This window comes from Amblyomma americanum, chromosome 8 (genome assembly GCF_052857255.1).
Source record: "Amblyomma americanum isolate KBUSLIRL-KWMA chromosome 8, ASM5285725v1, whole genome shotgun sequence".
NCBI lineage: Eukaryota > Metazoa > Arthropoda > Arachnida > Ixodida > Ixodidae > Amblyomma > Amblyomma americanum.
In genome coordinates this window covers 15931345-15954846 of record NC_135504.1, presented here as the reverse complement: position 1 = coordinate 15954846, position 23502 = coordinate 15931345, and the positions used below count along the sequence as shown (strand labels likewise).

Below are 23502 nucleotides of genomic sequence, written 5' to 3'. Positions count from 1 at the left end.
AACGGCTAAGTCTTGATGGCGACCGTGCTTCACTTCCATGTCAGCAGCTTGAATAGCAAAATCATGTCAATGTCGTGTTTCTGCTTTGGCAGCTTTCACTGTTGAATCTGGGTTACACCAGGCCAGTGCTGCGCTTCTGCACAGGCGGTGCATTTGGCTGCAGCTGCAGAGAGATTTGCACCTGTGTACGGCTCCATGGCACTAGCAGAAGTAAACTGATGATGTGGAGGCGAGTGTGATGACATTGTCGGAGCTGAGGCGAGGAAGAACCAGCTCCGACAGCGTTGAGGTTCGAACTGTTTATTTGCGCTGCTCACCCTGCGGCAGCCTAGCCCAACTTCCTCATTCTTGTCCGGTGCCGCATGCCTTGGCCTGCAAGCCGAGCGAGGGGCGCTGCAGGGCCCCCCCCCCCCCCCCCCCCCCCCCGCAGAGCGAAGCCACAGGATTCGCCCAGCGGACGTGCTTGGAGGAAGCTGCGCACAATGGTGGCACAGTCGAAGCGAGAGCGAGTGTAGGGCTGACGGGCAGAGGAGTGGCAATGTAGGCTGGTTTGAGGCGGTCAGCAGCCACGACGTCTTCACGGCCGTTGATGTCTAACATGAAGGTCTTCTGCGCGGAACGGTCCATCGTAGGCAGAAAACCTTCACGTTAGACGTCAACGGCCGTGAAGACGTCATGGCTGCTGACCACATCACAAATCATGAGAATAAATCAGAGGCGTCGTAGAGGTCAAGTGAGTGATGGCATCACGATGCTGAGAACCAACTGAAGTGCTCTGTACGAAACCCTTTTTTTCCTCGCTGTGCTCGTCATGCTGGATACCCGCCTTTTATACAGTAGAATCTCGGCCACAGTCTTGGATGATACAGTTGATACGAAGTTGCAAAATCCCCTGACTGGAGTGCTTTATTTACAATGCGCAGAATTTCAGATGTTTCGAAAACTCTTCCTGGCCACTATGTATGATACGAACCTTCGGGTGTTTACTAAGTATGGCGTACACATCGCTGATGCCGCAATTGACAGTTTGCGCAGTGCACACCACGTGCAATGGGCGGTGGTACGGCTGTAAATAAATACCGTCAGCTGTGAACATATCTGTGTGAATGCATTTCTCATGCTTCTGCTTATGGATGATGTTCACTGTGGATGATTCGAATTTTGGATGGTATGAACATTTTTCGCGACCCCGTCAGATTCGTATTGTTGAGATTCTGCTGTAGATGGATTAGTGACCTTGTGGGGGCATACTTACTTTAAATTAAACCCCTATCCCCACACTCTACAGCTGATTACAGCATTCTTACACTCTCAGCAAAAGAAATTCACTGGAGCTTACATAGGATGCTAATGTGAGTATAGCAGCTTAAGCATGACAGACGTCCCACACTCCTACCTGGTGTGACCGTCTTGCACCACCCTGGCTGTCCCTGAAATTTGCATTAGTGCCTACGAGTAAACGGCTACTCGATTTTTTTTACAGCTTACAATTCTGAGTGCTTCGACCGGGAAGCATAGACCAGGTTCTGCCCTATACTGGGCTGCTTGTGTGGTGCACCCATGTTGAACATGTCACACACATTTTTCATATTCTTTTCATTGCAGCTCATTCAGCAGAAGGCTGCCCGCATGTGAAGCACCCTACAAGAAGGAGGAGCAGCAACGGGCGCTCCCTTCTTTCACACCTATGGCGAAACTGTGTTCTGGCACAATTTGGCGCGCAGTTCCCGACCTTCGCCACGCCGCTGTTCATGCACCGGAGAGCAGCGTGGTCATTCTGCAAGATAACAACGTCACGACAACGTCAATGCCACTGCGACCGTCGTCGCACCTTGGGACATGCCGCGAAAGGTCTTTCCGTGACCTGTTTTGTACGAAGACTCACCACCACCGCCACTCTCCTCCCTGCGCGCAGACGAGTTTTTCTCATCGGCTTTGGCGTTAATACTACTACACCCCCGTGCGGACTTAAGCATGCGCGGCACTCTACGGACTACCCCTATTACCCTGTTCTCCTCACTGGGCCATTCGACGTTCGCTGCCAGAGAGCTTGTACTTAAAGACCACGCGACTGGCACGCTGTGCCTGGGACAGCAGGCGAACAACTGTCGGTGGCCAATGCGTTTCTAAGGCACCGTGTGAAATGGCCGCTGTGCGAGAGACTGTGCTTTGTGTCATTTTGAGTTTGCTGCCGTGATAATGAGAGAACATGCCAGGCTTTTCTAGAGCACGCGAAAGGTGCGTAGCTATTGGAAAAACTTCAAGAGGAGGAAAGCAGCATCTGTGTTTGATGCATTTTTGAAGCTTGAAGGTCGTGAGCACTTTTAAATGGGGAGGATGTGGGCACAAGAACAGTGACTGCGCACAAACAGTTTGCATCTTGTTTTCATACCTGTGTTCCTGTCCTCTGCATTTAGCGTTGTGCTAACTAATCAAGCTTCAAATGTCACCCACTGTCTCGCCTGCTTTCAAATGTTGTTAGGTGTTCAAGGTACAATGCTTGCGTATGTTATATTGGCAGAAAGAATGCGGATATGGGGTTTGTTTCTAAGACGTAAGCCGATGCTGTGCAGTGTCTATGACAGGCCATGCTTGCATCGTATAAGTAAACTAGTGTTGGCTTTTTTCTTTGCCAGTATAACAGTGTCTTGGTGGCTCACACCTATCATCTCCTTTGTGCACGCAAGTGTTGTTCGTTGACGTGCAGCAGTTAAAGTTACAACCAGGCATTGCTTTTGTTGCCTTGTCACTTGCTGCTCACATGCTTGAGATAAGCCTGGCATTAAGTTGAGTGCAGTGGTGTGGATGAAATATCAATGTATGGTGTTCACTGAAGTTGACGTCAGCATAGTTGTTGTTCTATGTCTGTGTTTGTTGCAGTCTGGTGGTGATTTCTTACGTTGCCGTCTTACTATCATTTTCTTATATTTCTTACGATGCTGCATTGAAGAAAATGTGGAGGCAGGTATGCAATGGTGCATAACGGCTGAACAAGCAGTTTGTTCCTGAAGTTTCCTGTTTGTATCCTTTTGTCTTTTTTTTTTCTTCCCCCATCTGTTTTGTTGGCAGCGGAAACCCTGTTAGTGATGTTAATGAAGATGCAATATTGCCGTAGATTGATTGTTTGCCTCTAGAGTGCTTACTGCTACTATGCCACTAGTGGATAGAAATTATTATATTTGCCACCGTCTGCCCTTAGTAGTTCATGCGCTGTTCTGAAATTTTTTTTAATGTGCTTTGAATTGAAAATAACTTTTTTGTGGAATGTTTCAGTTATACATGTTATTTTAATTGTTGTGATTATTTTCAAGCAGAAAGTGTCGACAAATGTGTAGAGAGTAGTATGGAGGTGGAGAGGTTTTAAAGAGGCAGCCACCGTCCTTTTGTGATTCACTTTGAGATTTTGTGACCTTTGATGTTAAAAAAGAGAGTTGGCAAGCATAACTCTGTCTTGTTACCTGATTTGCAGTGCAGTGAGGATTCCCATTATAGATCCCAACACAGCTACAGTGTGGGGACGTTGATTGCATATTACGTATTTCTGCATGAGCTGGAAAACGTTGGCAGTGAACACCTTGCTTAGCTGGGTTTAGTCCGTGATAGAAAGAGCGTTTTTGCAAGAAGTCAAGCCTTGTTTGCGGTGTTGCATTGCAGACTGCATTTGTGCATGACAGAAGCATCGCCTTGCCACTGCTACACTCCATACACCATCAATTTTGCTTACAGTATGTTGAACGTCAAGAGGATACATGGATGTTGTAAAGCCTGTGCTTGCCGCAGCCTCGAGTTCCTGTCGTTTTTTTCCTGTCTCCTGACTAGCTGGGTGACTTTTGGCTGGCTTGGGTGATGTGCATTCCACCGATCACCAACCGATCACCAGCCACGTGCCTGGGCCCACAGTTTGTAGAGTGCGCGCATTCTCCGTTTTTCTACGCCTCTCGGTATACGCGGCACGTGAAGGCCGCTTGTGCACGTTTCTGGAAGCACTACTGCTGCGGTCACTGTGTGCTGTTGAGGCCTGTTTTCACACTGAGAATGTTTTTGTAGCGAGCACGTTTACTACATAGAGTGTATGCGAGTGATCATAGCGGTTACTTAATGTCATGTGCATTGTTCCTTCACCATTGTCTGGCCATGTCTGTGTAATTCTTTTTGGTGTTGCATCGAGTGGCTGTGACAGGAATGTTGTTGGCAGTGTAGCTTTCTCGGCATCTTTGACGTCCAGCTCCTGTCTTCTGGACATCCTATTTGATTGGCGGCAGACTTTGCGAGTTTTTTCACTGAGTGTGGCTTGCTTTAGTTTTGATTTCTTAGATCTGCCTCGTGTCTGTGGTTGTCTAGCCACCTAAGTAAGCACGATTACCACCGATAAGTCATAGACTGGCATTTGTACTGCTTGGTACCATGATATACAGAGACTCGCGGCTTCGCACCGCTGTCTGCATGACAGAAGGACTGTTTATTTAGAGGACCTGCAAGCATAGTTTGCTGCTTGAGAGACGACGTGCACTTTGCCCAAAGAACTGCCAGTGCAGATGTTAGTCGGTTTGTTCAGGTTAGCGATTTCCCACCCTCGTTGGCTTTTCTTTTTTTGTTTGTTCAGCTTCACAGTGCATCATCTTCAGGGTGTTGGCAAACTGCTGCATTTCTTGTCTCATATTTGTACACCGAAACTGATATTTTGTCGTGTTGAAGGTGAGACTCATTTCGGAAACTCATTGGTTAATGTAGTTTGTGGTCACCAATGTAATGCTAATTCTTTGCCACTTGCCAAGGCTAGCGTCCATTATTTTTATTTGTTTGCATTTATACCATTTTGTTTTGCTGTACTTGTCACCGAGTGGATGATTCTGCCTTTGCTTTAAATTGTTTTCTGGTTTGACTTGAGAAGAAATAGCAAAGTAGCAGTTGTTTAGCTGAACAGTGTGATGCGTTTCGCTGTTGCCCATTCCATGTGAGGACATACGAATATGGTAAGGGTGGTTTTTGCAAGTCACAATTGAGTTGTTGTTGCGTACTTCCAAAATATCACATCCTGTAAGTGCTGCAGAACTCATTGGAAGGTCCCTTGCCTTTGGGTGTCCTGAACCGGCACGACTTAACACCAGATAGCAATGTGCAGGGTGTGCCGTAATTACTTGAATTTACTTTGTGCACTCACTAGCACTGTGCTTATTGAGATATCTGTCTGCTTTTCCTAGACTTCCCACCAACTGAGTGCGTATCAAGCTACAAGCTGATTTGACTTTTCCAGTGCACGCATGCCTTTGCTTGCTTCCTCAATTTCGATCCGACGAAAATAAAAGTGGAGTCATTCATAAATGAGAGGGCTTGGCAAAGTGAAAAAAAGAAACAATAAAACTCGTGAGATTCTCATGTAGTGGACATTAAAGGGTGTTTCTTAGCAGACCTTGCAGGTCTCAGTGAGGGATAGCTTTGTATGTCAAGGCAGTAATTGACGCAGAAAGTGAGAAATTTGGAGGAGCATGTGGGTGTGACGCCTTCACTGCAGAATGGGCAAGTGTTATTGAAGTGTGCTGTCTGCAGGATTTGCTTTCAATTTAAATGTGCAAAAAAGCTGCATCGCAGTATTTCTTGCACACCCTGTGTTGCTGAACCTGACTGTAGTTTTGCCCCCCATCACATTTTTGGTGTAGCTTGCACACATGCACTCAGAGAGAAAAAAATTCTCCTGATATTGTTTCTGCTGGAAAAGCACGTCTCCTAGAACACAGCACTTGAAAGAATCTAGATGAGAAGCATGAAATGGTCATTTTTAAGGAGAAAACAGGTGGTTGCATAAAACATTCAGAGAATATCTGGTTGGAGTAAAATTTAAATTCTGTATTTCGTGGCCTTGCGCGGCTATGGGTGAACGTTTGTGTTCGGTAACTCCAGCATTTCCACTTCCCATTTTAGGAAAAACCAGGGCTTATGGGCAATCTAAAAGAGTGCGGTGAGGGGTAGTTGGTACGACATTATGGAAACAATGAATAACTGCGCAAAAAGGTCGGGACAAGAGAGAAGAATCATATGAGACAAGCGCAGACTAACAACTGGTTTATTGCACCAACGCCTCCTTCCTTCGACAACAAAGTGCATGCGCACCAACCGAAAAGACAAAAGCCATAATCATCACGTCAAACCAAGAAACTCCAACTCCTTGCAGTACAGGTGTATGGAAGCCTCGCTAACACATTTGTCAGGCCCTAATCTCGCGATTTCCAAGGCTTCGATAACTTCACGTTCTTTTTGTCCCTCGCGCGTCCGATAATCTTAGTCCTGCCATTCGCTTTGTTGTCGAAGGAAGGAGGCGTTGCTGCAATAAACCAGTTGTTAGTCTGCGCTTGTCTCGTGTGATTCTTCTCTCTTGTCCCGTCCTTTTTGCGCAGTTATTCATTGTTTCCTTATGTGCAAGTAAGTTTGGTTCAGGGTGAAAGTGGCACCTTTGGAAAATGATTTGTGTAAATATCCACCACAGCTGCTGCCCTGCATTTTGTAGCATTGCATTGAAGCATTCCTTGCAGTGTCAAGGAGACAAGTCATTAGGTGGTATGCAGAATGGGTTTAGATTCTCCGGCGTGGCATTTCAGGGACTATTACTTATGTTTTTGGCAGTCTGAACCAGAAACTTGCACCTACTTTTGCTAGCAGTAATTATTTCAAATGCCCATAAGTCGTGGGTATTTGTTCATATCTGTCAGGTATGGTTGCTTCGTTTCATGTACCTCCATTGTTCCTTTTTGCTGATAACTAGCGAAGCACTGAAGACAGAACAGTGGGCTTTGATTTTTAAGCCTTTATGACATTCCTGGCTGCATTGTGACCTTTTAAGGAGTCACTGGGCTCTACAGGATGCTGTTTCAACATTTTGTGTACGTGTACACACACCTGAGAGGTTCGTGACACATGACCGTCTGCATGTGCTCTGACCACGGTTGCTTTACATCTCTGAAACATCATATTAACTAAGGTACTTGTCAGCTGCACTTGTGAAAAAACCTAGCACAATGTTACAGCCATGTCAGTTGTTCTGTGGGCTGTAGAGCACTGCGCACGCTGTTTTCTCTGAACGCCTTTAGCATGATGTCTGCTGTGTGTCCAAACTGCAGCAGTTGCAGTGCTATGTCTTTTGCAGAGTTTAATGGCTGCTCTGCTGTAAACCAAGAGTCTTGTGAGGAAGTGCATCCATTATGCACAGCTTGGCAGTGGAATAGAGATGTTTAATCGGTGTTTTAATGTTCATCAGCAAGGAGTGCTGTATTGTGACATTTGAATGCACTGATTTCATTGTTCTTGACCCACAGTGGCGTGGCTGCTGTGTTCCCATGCACTGTGCAAGGCAAGCAACACTGAAAAAAATCATCCTAAGTACTGTTTACCATTCTTCAGAGAGCAAGTTTGTGTGGTTGGTATGTTCTCTCAGCCCTGCTGAAAGAAAGCAGCACTAGAAAAATTATCCGGTATTCTGCTTATTCTTTGTGGCATGGTTAAATGTGGTTTGTAAGACAGCATCAGTAGAGCCTTTGTATGGTGACTGCCACCACCTGTTCACTGCCTTTGGAACTGGTTTGGACTCCCTGAAACCTTTGTTGGTTTGCCTTAAGTGTTTTTCAATGTGTGTCTGAGATTATGCCATTGGCTTTGCTTGTTCAGAGATCCGTTTCAACTACATGTTACTGTTTTTCCTGTTAACTCTGTTGCCTGGGCACAGTGTTGTGCATTCCAGATCTGGAAAGTCATGATTCCACAATACTAACAGACATGGAGCAGGTGACGGGATGACAGGACAGGCATTGGCTGAACAATCCTTCGTGAGAAATTTTCGCAGTGTGTAACACTTGGCAATATGGAATCTTTGCCTCCCTTCAGAAACAGCTATCTTATTATCGGCCCTAGCCTGGCGCTGATTTCGTTTCCTCAAAAAGTGCTGGCCATTATCATGTATTCAGTCGTGCTCTTCCTGTTATCCCTTTACTCATCCCATCATAGCACTGCAGCGTTGTGAATCGACATGAACTGGCCCAGTTTTTCTACACTGCTGCATTCGCAAGTGTTAAATACAGCTTGCCTGTAGCAAAGCCTGAGCATGTGAGGCTAGCATGAAGTGAACCGTGGTCATTCGTAAGACATTTGTACATTGCGAAATTTAGGACAGATTGCTTAGAGCTGTGCTTTATCGCGCCGAGTTTTTCTGTGTCAGCCGCAATACAAGGAGTCTGCCTTGAGTTGAGTGAAAGCGTTATTTATGGCACCTTGCAGTTCATTCAGTGTTTTCAGCAACTGTTGCTGATTTGGCATCTCATTTTGCACGATCACAGATTGCTGACCAGAGGCTGGACACAGAGGTTTGTGCACTTTGCACGGATCTATGTGCTGCAGCGTGTGTACATCCGTGAGACATCCGCACACATTGCTGTTCCTCACTGCTCTTTGACCGGGGTCGTAAGTGAGGGGATACCTATGCAGCGTTTCAAAAGACTAGTGTATGTCGGTGTGTCCTCCCTATGCTGTCGGTTGTGGCGTAGCTTTTATAGACGAGCCGAAAGGACACTGTGTCGCATAGGATTTTGTGAGATGTTCTGAACGCAGGAGGACTCAACGCTGCGCATCAAGAACCACTCACCAGGGTTCGTCATAGAAATGCCACTTTGTGCAGTCTCTTGGATCGAAAAACATTCTCCCTCTCTGGCCTCACAGCACCTGAAGCTTGGATTGTACTGACAGTGAGGGGATAAACCAGTCATTTTGATCGTATATGTCTGTTTTCATTGACAAAAGCACCACAAACTTTAAAGGTCAACTCCGGCAGTTTTTTTTAACATTTTGGGCCCCCTATTTCCGGTACAAAAAAACCTTTTCTCAAAATACCGAGTACAAAAGTATTTTGGAACAGCAGAAAAGAAGAAATCGAAAATGGGTTTCGGTTAAACTATGATGTCACTACATACCAACCTACCACATCACAGATACTGTCCCAAAACTTATTGTCTGCCTGTTCAGTGGCTAAACGGGCGACTGTAATCAACAGACTGGGTTATTATTTGTCTAAAATGATCAAAAACAAGCTTGAAAGTTTGTCCTTCATCAAACGCAAAGTGAATATCTGCAAGCTTACCAACCTGTGACGTCACACACGCAGGGCTGCCCGTAGTAATCACCCCGATTGAGGGCACAAAATGGAGAATTTTAAAATTCATTTGTGCTGCAACATGATGTCGTACTGATGCGAAATTTGGCACAAATGATCAGAAAACTACAGGGAACTTGCCCTGAAAGTTTCGGTAAAATTTGTGGAGGTACAAAAAACGAGGCGAAAAACATAAGTTGACCTATATAGATTAATTATTGTGTTCTAAACAGGCTTTTACTGAAAGCAGCGCTTTTATATGCTAGCAAAGGCAGAAAATAAACGGGCATTTCTACCACTCACCAGTTTTCATGGAGTAGTGATGTCTATAGAATTTTAAAGCGAAAGCTTTGCTACGCCATGTTCTGAGAGCTTCGCTAACTCCGTCGCTTTGACCTTCAGACGCTCCGGATCTGCGCTGGCTCGACCATGTGACTAGCCACGTCACTTGCCACGGTGGTTCTGCCGCTGGCGCGTGCTGTCGGTGATCACTGAGCTCCCGATGCACGGCATCGCTATCAACGTCACAGCTCCCAATTTTACAGACAGCCAGCGCCTGCAAAACCTTTGCCTTAGCCACCACATCCTCCTACTTCCCACCGCTGAACTCGCATGCCGAGGAGAAACATATGAGGAGTTTTTGTTCGAAATGGGCCAAATGCAGACACTGAATTTAAGTGAAGTTCAGATGCAATTGTAAGTTCGCTCGCTGATCTTTCAGAATTAAATGGGTTATATAACTAACATTTTAAATATATATCCAATAACAGTTTCCGACGCTTTGCTATATACGGATAAAAAGCCTCCGCATTTTTCTCGGTTTCTGTAAAGCAAGATTTGCCTCATTTTGAAAACAAAATCGAACACCTCATACATTCACCATGCACAAACGTATGCACTCCCGTGCGATCTGTCAAGACGCACAATGTTATTAACTGACTTTAAATTTCCTTTTGTTGCGTTTGTAGTGGTAATTTTTATTGTGAAAAATCGTTACATTCCCTCCTCTCTCGCTTCTTTCCTTGCGATTTTTCCCCCACTTCGCCTAGTTTTCCATGTTCCGAAATTAACCAAGTCCAGGATTCCTGGACATCAGTTTTAATTCTGAGGCAACTGTGGAAAATTTTAGGATACTGTTATGGAGATACTGAACGGTCGATTCTTCCGATGAGTGGCAAAATCCTTTTTTAAAGTTTCTCCAAAATGTTCCTGACTGCATTGCGTAAACAAAGCTCCCATAGCCCTGTCATTAAACCGCCGGCTAAAGACCGCTCTTGTGGAGGTGAGAGAACAAAATTTTGAATTTCACCTTCACAAGTGTGGTCTCCAGCCGCTGGCTAATAGCAGACGCAACGGCTGAATTCGTTTGCGAAACACGTGGTCCAGAAACTTTTGTCCCTGAATGTCCATCGCTCGCATAGACTAGTTAAGATTGCAGTAGAAAATCAATGAGGAACGTTTCTGACTGTTGCAAAAACGTCAATATAATAGCATGCAAGCCTACAGCGGAAAGATCTGCGGATATATCGTTTAATATAGTGGAATCCTACTACATATGAATAAATTGCGCTCATAAACAATTTCCCACTGAAAAATTGGTTTGTCCTGAATTTGCGGGTATGAGTTTCTAAGATAAGAAGACAAGTAGCTTCTTTTGCGCTTTTATTTCGGGCCTAGGATGCATCACGCGAACGTTTCCGTGTGTTAATTTTCATACAGAAATACCTTCTTGTAGCCATGCCCCTATTTGGGCAGATCTACAGAATAAAAGTTACTCGAACATCTGTTTCTCAGTCGCTTTTATTTTATGTACAGTGAAATAAAGGCAGTGTTGAAAGAAGGTGAGTAATGCTTAGCTCATCCTGCGCTATTTTATCTCTGCCATCAAAGATGCAAGAATCTAACAATTCCCCGAGATTCGAAGAGCAAACAAATGCAATTTCGGCCAGATACGGAAGCACGACAGGACGAAATAAGGTAACCTGAGCACATAGCATTGTGATTATTAAGACAAAGGCAGGTATGAACTGCGATTCGGTTGAACGAAGGCTTCTTATATGCAGTGAAAGCCAGATTTGGTGGCTCATTATTAGTGCACTATCTCTTGAACAAAAAGCTGTTTTGCTAAGCAAGTCCAAGTGCAGTATAGCAGAGTATAACATGGAGCGAAATATTTATGGCGTGCGAGGGCGGTGGGAAAGCGGTTTATAACTCGGCGGTTGTGAGGTTTGATTTGGGCAGAGTACTGTAGATGCCGGCTTCGACAGCCATGCTGTAGAATGCTGATGATGTGTCAGAAAGCAGTGCGGAGACGGAATCGAACTCTCGGACCTTGCCTTCTTCCAGAACAAGTATCCTGCAAAAAAATTAAAAAAACATAGGTCACTGATTTTTATAGGCAGTATTAACGCGCTGAACTTAGCTCAGCATTTAGTTCTATGCATCAAGATTTAGAAAAATTAAACCTCGATTTACTTCATTAAATTCAATGCGATGTACATGATGGAAGCCAACGACCACAGAAACCAAGGAGCATGGGGGGATGTTTATTTAATTGGTGCATTAATAGGGTAACTATTTAAGACAACTGATAATAAAGTGGAAGGAAGAACAACCACATACCGCCAGTGGAATCCGACCATAATAATAATTGTTTTTTTGGGGAAATTAAATGGCGCAGTATCTCATATATCGGCGGACACCTGAACCGCGCCGTAAGGGAAGGGATAAAGGGGGGAGTGAAGGAAGAAAGGTGCCGTAGTGGAGGGCTCCGGAATAATTTCGACCACCTGGGGATCTTTAACGTGCACAGTCATCGCACAGCACACGGGCGCTTTAGCGTTTTGTCTCCATAAAAACGCAGCCGCCGCGGTCGGGTTCGAACCCGGGAACTCCGGATCAGTAGCCGTGGAATCCGAACCCACGACCTCCGAATTTTGCGGAGCGGAAGAGGACAGACTTCGCGGGTTCATGAATTAGGCCACGAACCTACGTTGGTGTAGGTTCAAGGCTGGACGGCAGCCTTGGCATCTGTTAACTTTTCAGGTGTGCTTTCTAACATGGATTTCTGACATGGTCAGAAGTTCTTGCTAGTTTTATATATAACACCAGTATAACCTGCGCAGTTGTTTTTATGCGAAATCAAAGCTGAATGGGTGCTTCTTATACCAATAGTAATCGCTCAGCGTCAGCGAGTCCCAAAGTAGGCTGCTTAGCTTCTCGGTATTGATTTTTCTTCCGCAATTTGTTTCTAATTGAAAGGTATTCGAAGCGCTGACTCTGTTTTTTTTTTTGGAAGTGCTGATACACTGGGCTAGAGATAGACAACTTCAAATTGTTCTCGAAGGTACCAACAAGCGCGGTCAGCGGTTACAATTTGTCTAAAAATGCAATGAACGGTGTGGCATAATTTATAGAGAAGAGGTACTTGCAGCAGCAATTTAGATACGTTGTGTTAAAATTATTGAGATGCTGTTGAAAAGAACTTCCATGAGGTGCGATTACTTTTCATTGTGGGATTGAGGGTGATCGGGACGAATGGCCGCAACATGTGGCCCCTTGAAGTAACGCGCATTCGCAATTTTAAAATTAAATAATTGTGTTGGGAGATTCATTGTGCCTTTCTGATTAGCGACACGAACACCATAAGATCATCGATGTTTCATGTGGCAGTTAAAGGCGCTTTAGTCAAGCTCTGAACCGTTTAATAAGTTATCTGGCGTATGGTACAGCTTACGGCATACAGGTACAAAGAACAGCACTAGAAAGGGAGGGCTTGGAAACACGTTGATACGATTATGATAGTCACTGCAATCATTAGAAGGCTCACTTATTGGTTCTAGAAGTCCCATCCTCCTTTTATGTTGAGCAAAAGAAATGATCAATCAAACGATACAGATGCCAGTATGAATTGCCTTTCCTGGCCAAGCCCCACTTGGTTATCTTACCGGTCGTAGTCTAGCACCGTGTGGATTCGGTGAGCGACCGTAAGGAGTGTGCAGCTCGCGAAGGCCTCCCTGAGCGTGGCCTGGATGAGGCGGTCTGTGTCGCCATCCATCTGGGACGTGGCCTCGTCCAGCAGGAGTACCTTGGACCCTCGCAGGAGGGCGCGAGCGAGGCACACCAGCTGCCGCTGCCCCACGCTGCGACAGTGCAACAAATGACTATTGTTTGGCACGCGCTTGGATGTATTATCCCTGGTAGTGGAAGCGCTAGCGAGGGCAACACTCACAGAATGGTTGTGACTCTGCGTATCGCAAGATTTAGAGACAGGTGTTGCGGTGGTGACTACAGTTAATACGTTATTTATTGGTTTCATTTTCTGGTAGAGTTCGTATGACGTCGGCATGCTGTCACTGTGTTTTGTGTTGGGCCATTGAACATGGCGCATTGCCATGACGCTTTGCATTGACGTCATGCATGGTGTCACTGCACTCAGTCCATGCAATCAGTGTGGCGTAGTGTTACGCCAACGGCAACGTCACAGAATTGCGAAACATGTCCCCAATAGCAGTTGCTGAAAAATCGGAGGTTTAGTTAGTTGTTAGCACCGGAATGCGTGAGACGACTTTTCATCGGTTGTACAGTTATCCTTACTGCCGGCATCTACATAAGACAGGATCGAAATGGAAAGCGCTTTTCGGGTAAATTTGGAACATCATGTGCGGCGTGGTACAGCCATCCATGAATGGTGCTGCTATGCCCGATATGGCTGATGCTTAGCTTTGCAGCATTTCCTTCGAGAACCAAGTTACCGCTGGAATCTACGGTCATACTATACAGGGTGCCCACACCTGCTCCAAATTTCTGTGAAAATTATAAAATTTCTTGAAATTAAACAACGCTGCATATAAGACATGAGAAGACTGGCGCTGTCTGTGTATTTGTCTAAATATGTAGCGCTGTTTAATTTCAAGAAAACAAAAATGCATCACCAACTAGCCCCGCAACGTGTTTTATTAAGCGAAATATAAGATTTGTGCGTGCTTTTGTGCTGGACCGCCATTTAGCATTTCAAGCTTTTCGTTTAATCTCAGGTATTTTTAAGCTTATTTATGTTTTCTGAATTTAGCCCACCAGCAAATTTTACCTCCCCTTGCGCATCGTCAGCATAACTGCCTCAGTTTAATCGCAAGAACGAATGGTAGATCTTTTTATACCTTGGTTACCATTCCGCGGTGCATCCTATAAATACCTGTCACTTTGAAAGTGATGATGCATAGAGAGAGAGAGAGAGAGAAAGATAAACGGAAAGGCAGGGAGGTTAACTAGACAGCGCCCGGTATGCTATCCTACATGTGGGAAAGGGAACGGAGGGAGAGATAGAAAGGGGATAGAACAAAGGGAGATGACCACTTTTCCACATGTCCGTTGGCCATTACTTGCAGGGTACACAGGGCATACACTGATAGTTCACAACCTTGCAACCAGTCCTGAGTCCTTCAAGAACTTGAAAAGTGCCTTCAATGCTCTCCTCTGCGATGAAGGCTTACTCCAAGGACCCAGAATCTTGGCTTCACTTAGGGGCCGAGGATCTAAACGGCGGAGTGTTGCAGCCAGGAGTGCACGCTCACGCTGAAACCGAGGGCAGTTACAAAGAAGGTGTTCTATAGTTTCGTCGCACCCACACATCTCACACGCTGTTGTGTCGCCTGTGGCTGGGAGTGGCGTTCACAAATGCCTACTCCCACTTAATCGCAATGGTAGAGTCTCTTGCGTGATGATGCATAAATGTACAGAACGGAAGGCGCGTACTTGCGTTCGTCGCAGTCTAGGAATTTTATGTTTCGAATTGCGGCGGAAAGTATATCAAATTGTTTTCTTCTGCCATGACAGTTTTCTTTTTAAGGCGATTTTTATTCCCGTAGAGGCCAGTTATTAAGACTAGAAGGGAGGAAGGGGAGGACAGGCAAATGAGAGTATCAACTCCCACAAAAATAATCTTTCCATGAGGTTACACCCAGGGAGCAGGTACCGGTTAAGTGAGCCTAACATTACTCGCCTTTGGACATACTTAACGATGTTCCACGATTAATCACATCATGATCGCATTTCGGATGTCTCACCTGAGGTTAGTGCCGCCATCTGTGGTCTCTAATAGCAACCCTCTTGCGTCACTAGAGACGACACTGGCGAGGTGTGACCGTTCCAAGGCCTCCCAGATGTCTGCGTCAGAGTGCGAGTCTGTGGGGTCCAGGTTCATCCGCAGAGTCCCTCTCACGAGGCTGGGGTCCTGCAGGGTTACAAACCTTAGTCAGGAGATGTCGCAGCCGTTTGCGGAAGCGAATCAAAATCATCGTCTTCAGTTGTTGTTGTTAGCCTATCAAAAGATGGCGCATACCCACACATGTGTGGGTATTCTTGGCCGATCCCTGCAGGGATCGGCCAAGAATCGGGTGGCGATACCTGTACTCAGGTAATAAAAAAAAAGCTCTGGTTACGTTCATGTATGTACAACAGCCTCTTCCACTGACCTCCAATTAGTTCTGGTCTGCTCCAGCCGTGTAGAATAAAATTTTCTTATCTAATCTGCTTATCTTATTCCTGCCGCCTCTGGCCATGTTACCCTTTTCATGGAATGCACTCCGTTATCATGAAGGACCATCTGTGATTGGTTCTGCGCAAACCAGTCTGAGACCATTTCCTCTTCTTTATTTGTTAATGTATTATCAACATGAGTTTGATGTCTAATGCACACTGCCCTCTTTCTTTCTCTTAACATTACACATGTCGTTTCACATCCCATACCCCGCTGCGTTGTCTTTCGTGTACACGAAACTGCGAGCATTTTGGTTATTCTTCAGATTTCCACCCAGTGGGTGGTTACTGGCAAGATGCAACTGTATTATCTTTTCCTCTTGAAAGATGCCGGTAAATTTCTATTAACGAATTTAGAGTACCTACCAAATTGATTCCGCCAAATTTGAATGAATGCGATAACATTAGATGGTCGGTCTCTTCCTCTAGAAAAGCTGGCGTCCGTCCGTATGTGTCACGAAGAGCAGGTGGCCTATCTGCTGCAATGAGTAATGGGGATTGGTCGAGATAAGTCACGGGAGTTTGGACATTTTGCCTCCATCGAAATGTGACCGCCGTGGCTGGGATCGAACCCACGTTTTTCGGGCTAGCAGCCAAGCACCATAACAACTGAGCCACCGCGGTGGCTTTAGCAGAAACGGACAGAGGTTGGTAGTCACTGGGAGAGTGACAACTCGATGATCCAGCTATATTATGAAGAAAAGACTTAATAACCCAGCAAGTTACTCTGTTATAACTACAACATTACTACATTCAAAATACCGTGCTCAGTCACCTGTGGTATGACTGTGATGCTCCTGCGCAGTTTTCGGAGCGGCACGTCGGCGATGTCGACATCGTCGATGAGGATGCGGCCCTCAGATGCCTTGAGCATGCGCAGGAGGGCCAGCACCAGCGAAGACTTGCCCGCACCCGTCCGACCCACGACTCCGATCTGGAAGTGTGATCAGTTCTTTCTTACTGAAATAGCGCAGACTATGCCTGCAAGCAACCCTTACCCCATTGGGCGCCATTCGTTATTTCGATTGAAAGCAACTATTTTTCGGTCTAAATAGCATACAAGAAACAAATTGATAAATTTTCAAACAAAAATAAACATCAGCTAGTGGTTCATTTTTTTTACGGGAACACACGTAATGTTCTTGGGAACTGCATATTAGATAGAAACTGTTATGTTAAAACACCAGGATTTATGAAACAACACCTCAGGAATCGTGGAACCATTTTGTATTTCGAAGACGCACATGGCGCAAGAAATTGGAGGAAAAAACGACTGGCGATTTAGCATGTGCTAAGCACGAAATATAGTGCGAAAGCGCGGCATTTTGCAGGTGGACATCGCCACTACGTACCTCAAAGCGCGATTTAGGTGTCCACTGAACCAGGGAGCCAGTTATTCGATTTCCTCAACATAAATCAACGGAGCTTATAAACTAGAGTCAAGTATAAACCCTCCGCTGGAATTGAGAAAAGGAGAGCCGCATAACTGCCTCAGGTTGCAGGTAGACGCCACCGGCTATTCATAGCGTGACTGAGGTGTCCATTGAGCCAGTTACACATGCTACTCAGTGGATTCACACAAATACCCACCGCCGAAACCCGGGGACTGCGTCCAGAGGTGGTTTTGCACTAAAGAAAAAACTAACACACGCGTCAAAATCTGTCACCAAGAAATTCGCGGCAGACGTTATACCGAGATCGCTGTTCTGTGAAATAGTTTTTCCTGCGTTCTCTAGGTGACATAAAAATCGCCCTATTAGCAAGATGAAGGATGCCAAAATCTGCCTGAAGCATACAAATTAGTGCTAGCTAAACCAGACTTTGAAAAAAATGTTGCGAGTTCGCAATATACACATGTGTGCAAAGCGCCTGAAAGAGTAAATTTGTTTTGTATCTGAGAGGTCAACACAAACACGTGGAGCTCCAGACTTAATTACCTTAGCTGAAATCAATTTTATATTCCGTCCGAGGAATTGATAATAATAACATTAATAATACTGCTGTTGTTCCAACTAAAACAGTAAATATATTCAGGCGTGCCAAAGCCATCAATGGCTTGAGAAGCAGTGCCTGGAAATCAGAAGCTATAACTGGTGCACGTATAGGAAAAAATAATCATAGATCTCGCGTATAATACACGAAACAAAAAGCATTGAAATTTATACAGAGACTGTGAAGAAAATATCTCATTGACCGTAACAAAATAAAACACGGAGTCAGAGCAGTGTGGGTCGACGAAATAGTTATAAGAGCACTGGACACAAGCACAGATCGATAGGGCTGCCAGGTATACAAAGGCGATTGCATATGTAGGAACGCTATAGCTGTTCAGATAAGCAAAAGAAAAATCCAAAGATTAGTCGTCGCAAAACAGATGCCGCAGCAATCTCTACTTTGTATTCAGTTTTTACCCGAAAGACACGGGGGACAAGTTATTGAAGTAGGTAGGAACGTAATGAGCGGGAATTCTAGTGACATGCCTTGTGGAACATCATGGACGCCAGAAACAGTCTTTCGGGACAGGGTCAATATACAGCACTAGGATATCACTGGATCAAAAGTGTTTTAAAACACCACGCACATTACAGTATTATCTTAATTTGGCGTCGAAAGAATTTTAAAGCAGTCCACTTCTGCAATCAGGCTGAAATCACGATATATGTTCGTCAAAAGTGAAAGTAATATAGCGTCTCTCTATCGGGCCAGCGACCTGCACAGTGCCCATAAATTGTTATTCCGTATCGTAGCCTAATGCAGGCTAAGGCGTGTGTTATCGTGTTTTGTTATTCAGAAGGGCATATAACAGTTTATATTAAACAGTAGGCACAATAAGCGCAAAGTTTCTTGCAGGTGTAGGCAAAGTGGGTGTTCCAAAAGAGGTAGTCGTCGAGATAGACGTCTGGATACTTTACTGCAATCGTACACCATTCAGTCATGCGTTTTGCCGCAATCTCCTACATAGGATATAACATTTGCGAGAAGCAGTTGATAGCATGCGTGCACATACCTTTTCCATCGGTTTGATAACGAACGTGATGTCGCTGAGCACATTGGGCAGCACACCAGGTTGATAGGAGGTTGAGTAGTTCTGGAACTCCACCATTCCTTCGCTTGGCCAGCTTGACAAAGTCGAGACCAGCGACGGATTGTTTTTGTAGCCCGTGGGTGAGACGTCACTCTAAACAGCGAAGAAAACAATTTCGGCGCATGAATGACTACAACCAACACATCATGACAAATTCAAAATTTTCATTATCGCTTTGCAATGACAGTATCGATTTGTTACCCTTGAATGGTCCGCCACTTCAGGGCACCTCGTTTTCGGCAGCGAGATCGGTTCCCCCGAAAAGCGCACACAGAACACCTTTCAAACAAAATTAGTGAAGACTTTCATTTGGTTTCTAGCCAAATGAAGAAAATAGACGTAGGTGCAAAGCAGGTGCTGATCCGGGCATCCGCTGAAACGCAATGCTAGCACCCACACGAACTGTGCGGTTTCTTCGCGGTAGCTTCAACGATGGTAGTTTGAATAAATACACTGAACAGGCAGTAGCGACCATTGTAGCAAAGCAAAGAGCGAAATTAGGAGTATAGCGGCAGCTGCAGGGCTCTGAACACTGCAAAAACATAAGCTGTTTTGTTCAGAAAATTAGTACAAAAAATGAAGCTGGCGTTAGGGTCTGTTTTATGGCGCATAAGCAAATAAGGCCACCTTGCATCAAGCGAAAGGTTAAGTCGGTCCTTTTACACCCTCGGTGTAACCTAGGGTATAATGGAATGTATGGTTGAAAAAGCGCCTAAAACGACAAACAGATGATGAAAGAACACAAGGACAAGGGTTGAATCGCTCCTGAAACTTTAATCGAGACGGGAACGCTTGTAAATAGCAAACAAAACCTAACAAAATCCAAAAGCAGCAATCGTCACACGAATGAATCGTCAATCACCACGTATTAGAAAAGACCCGAAATACTAAAACAGGTCAGCGTTGAAACCCGAGTGAGGAGGCTGAAAATTGAAATCTTTATCTATCAGCCCTGCTGAACTTTGACTAATGTAATTTTCCCTACTAATGCGTATGCGGAAAGTTCATCATAAGATTGCTGGAAATGGGTTTCTGTGCGTTCTCGAGTTTTGTGCACGAAATTATAAGGTGGCTTGTGGAGACCACTTCTCCGCATTGGTCGTATGTAGTTTTTTTCTTTTATGAGAATAAAGCTTTGTGTTAAATATGCATTTACAGTGCGAATACAACATAAAATCACTTTATGAAAACTTTCTGGGGTGTATTACTGTAATTTTTCTCACATAGTTGTTACAAGGTGCAGCTTGTGATTTACTTTATTATATTGTCATGAAGTGGTGACTGCAATCCGAAGAGCAGACCGACAGAGAAGATGACGTCTAAACAAAGCTTTATTTGGGGCTGACTTGCACCCACAATGAACTGAATCACTCGGCGGCGGCGTAGCTACAAACGTGCTCTGCGGTCGTCGAACAGAATGCCCGCCGCTGTCGACCGTGCTCAATTTAAAGCCGATAGCGAACTTTCGAGATAAAGCGTGCAAAGTTACTAGAACACTGGGGAACAACGTATAATCAGCTCTGCCTGACTGCGATCAATCGAGATCAATCTAGTCGTGTCTTGCGTCGCAAACAAAGCGATAAGGTGGCGTGGCGGCAGATTTGAAAAAAAGGAACAAACACTGCAAAGATTCGCGGCAATATTGTGTATGATGGCCCCAACTAGTGGAACGACTTTATTTTTAGAGGTAACTGTCGCGAGTACGCTTAAAGAATAAGTGTATATGTTTGTGATGTTGTCGTTCATTATTTTGTCCAGGAAAGAGACGACGTGACATTTAGCAGCGAAACTGGATGCGCACTAAGAAAGTCCTCACTGTTTTTTTCCCTATTCCGTCGTACTACTGCTCATCGGACGTAAACTGCTGCTTTAGGACTGTTCGTACAAATCTCCATGAAGCTTTCTTTCCTTGAGTCCCAAGAGAGTTCATGTGTGAGATGTGAGACTGTTGGAAGAATGTGCCGAGGCAGCAGTGGGTCTGTCGGCAATGCCAGCTGATGTGTCCAGAAGGCCGAGGTTACGGAAGATCTCTTCAGATCGCAAGAACAATGGCTTCTGAAGAGTGCCAGTGGACAGGATGTTTGTTGTTGAATATTGTTCTCGACAGACACTTCGTTACAAATAGTTAGCAGGTGTGTTTAATCTGGTTAACGGTTAACCCTGTGTTCAGAACACTTTTATAAAATTCGACCAGACAGCTGAGGCTATCGGCCTAAAACTTAACAATGTGAAAGAAAAACAAAATTCGTGAAGTTTACGTGCTTCCTTGGAGTTGATAAGGTGGCAACGACAGCCATACTACGCTCCATTACACAAGCACAACCGCTCCCTTTAATACCTCAACCACATGATTACAAGCGGCACAATTTCGACATTGTCCAATACAGCGCCATGTGTTTTTTGTCCCTTCTCCACATTACCTAGGGTAGCACAGAAGTGCGTAAGTTTCCTTGTCACAACATACATGTTCCAGTTCAACGTGTTACCTGAGTAATCTTCATGCCACTATTGTTCGAAAAGAAAGCTATATTTTGTCGCAGTGGCCTCCAAAAGGAAAAAAAGAGACTTTAAATTGGATATGCCCAACTTGTCAACGAATTAGACCCGGACAGGACCTTAGGTAGACAAAAAAATGAAATTAAAATTGCACGTTCGAGGAGCGCCACCTACTCACTATTACTTGTCTCTGAAGTCGTGACTGTGTCGCGCAGAGAGTGCTAAGTGGTGATCCCGTAATAGCGCTTCAGGCAACTGCTACTTTCGGAAAAGAGGCATACAACCAGGTGAAGTCTGCATGCAAGGTTGTGTGTTCACACCAGCTCTAACTGTAATAACAGTAATAACCCACCTCTGCAGGGAGCTCGGTGTACTCCACGCACCGCTCAAAGGAGACGATCATTTGCAGCACGTTGAACAGCATCACGCAAAGCAGCATCAGTGACAGGGGCACCTGTTCCAGGCAAAAAAATCACAAACGAGTGGAAAAAAAGTGGGCGTGTGGGAAGACGAATTTTTTCGTGTGTCCCTCACTGTTGCGTCACGCCGTCATTGAAGAGAACAAATGAACAACTTGTTGAGGCCTCCCGATAGGAGTACAACTTTTAAGAAGTCATATTCCAGGAACTGTATCAGAAATCTTCTGGGCGCTTGCGTCATGCAGTTATGACGACAAATGATCATCTTCGTGTGCATGCAATATGCACTAACTTTGGTTCAGCCAGAAGCTAAGGCATGTCGAGAGCATGTAGTGCCACAAAGCGACCATATGAGGTACTTTTTTGGATGGACAAGTTAGTTTATAACAGAGTTGAAACTGCGAGGAAACACAGAGGGCGTTGAAGAAGAGGTGTGGGCTTTTTCGCAAAAGCGCACTACTTGGGCGTTGTGATCGGAGGGCTGTGTGGGCGGAGCGAAGTATTCTGAGATGGGAAGGCAAGAGGGAGAGGAGGAAGAGAGAGAAGGAGACGCTGAGGTATATAGCTCCCCTAGAGGGACCAAGACGTCGGAGAGATGCAAATAAAAGACGAACATTTACAGCAAAATTGAACAGACGGAAGTAAAATCGCACTACAGACGCACAAATGCTGCATCACATTTTACGATCACCTCTCAGTTTTTTACTCGCGGCTGTACAACGTAAGTCCAAGACACCGCTTTCCTCCCATTTTGCACCCTCCGAGGCTACCGGGAGCTTTCAATAAACCGCGGTAGTCTGCAACCACTAGCCGTTATACCACAATTTAGTAACCTGCTACTCATGACTTTAGCACACATACAAAATGCACTCCATCCTACTGTTCAAATATTCTAGCTGTTCCGCCCTCGCGGTCTGGTTCTGCAGTTGCTACCTGCCCTAGGTAGACATATTTGCTTACCACTGCCAATGCACCGCCACCTATCGAAAAACAAATGTACTTTTCATGGGCTGCTTTACATACCCTTTTTTTTCTTCGCGTTATTTTTCAAGCAAAACCCGCAGTGGGGCAAGACTGTGCGTAGATTTCGGATGAAATAATAGCGCAAAAAAGACACAAGAAAATGTTAAGAAAGACACAGTACAAGTGATTTTAAACGCAGTTTTAGCAATGTTTGTTACTCAGTAATATATATTGAGTGCCACACTCGTCATCTCGGAGAAAAATTCCCCTACACTGCTGTCGTTGAAAACTGAGACACGTACTGAGCAGGCCGAGCTGAGGGCCAGGCCAAGACTGCTAGGGTCTGGTTGTCCGGAGCCTGCGAATACAGTGTTGGCCAACAGCGTGGACATCACCACCAGGAATCCAGCAGTGGCCGTCAGGGTGCGCACGAAGAAGCATGTGACGGTGTAACTCGTGTAGCCTCGCATCATGATGTCCGAGAGGCGGAAGAAGTGTCCCTGAAACCTGTTGGCCACGCCATACGCTCGCACACTGCTCAATGCGTCCACGGTCTCTGTCGTGTGCTGCAGGAGCCGCGACGTTCCCAGGCTTTCGGCAAAGCGGCAGCGATGCGAAGCCTTCATCGCCACATTCTGCAAGTAGCGAAAATAAAATCCTCGAATCCACCGCCACCTAACGCTGGGAAAAGTTTCATGTGTAGCATGCAATATATAATGAAACAAGAAAATAAAATCCTTGAATCCACGGCCATCTAACGCTGTGAAAAGTTTCATGTGAAGCATGTAATATATGGCGAAACACTGCATTCAAAGAACAGACACACACTGAGAAATCAAGAAGCAACACACATCTGCGGCAGCAACACACAT

At 45.2% G+C, this 23502-nt stretch overlaps 2 protein-coding genes across 2 annotated transcripts in view; one reads left to right on the top strand and one right to left on the bottom strand.

Moving 5' to 3' along the window:
* inc (BTB/POZ domain-containing protein inc) overlaps window positions 1-8757 on the top strand; it is a 37258-nt gene extending 28501 nt beyond the window's left edge. The window contains exon 5 of the mRNA XM_077633906.1: window positions 1606-8757. Within this exon, the coding sequence (XP_077490032.1) occupies window positions 1606-1635 (30 nt within the window). The 3' untranslated portion in view covers window positions 1636-8757. The remainder of the gene's footprint in view (window positions 1-1605) is intronic.
* Window positions 8758-9528: 771 nt separating this feature from the next.
* LOC144100964 (ATP-binding cassette sub-family C member 2-like) overlaps window positions 9529-23502 on the bottom strand; it is a 58467-nt gene continuing 44493 nt past the window's right edge. The window contains exons 21-27 of the mRNA XM_077633905.1: window positions 22933-23265; window positions 21601-21702; window positions 18675-18845; window positions 16443-16601; window positions 15196-15362; window positions 13078-13272; window positions 9529-11486 (exon numbers count right to left, since the gene is read on the bottom strand). Of these exons, the coding sequence (XP_077490031.1) occupies window positions 11336-11486; window positions 13078-13272; window positions 15196-15362; window positions 16443-16601; window positions 18675-18845; window positions 21601-21702; window positions 22933-23265 (1278 nt within the window). The 3' untranslated portion in view covers window positions 9529-11335. The remainder of the gene's footprint in view (window positions 11487-13077; window positions 13273-15195; window positions 15363-16442; window positions 16602-18674; window positions 18846-21600; window positions 21703-22932; window positions 23266-23502) is intronic.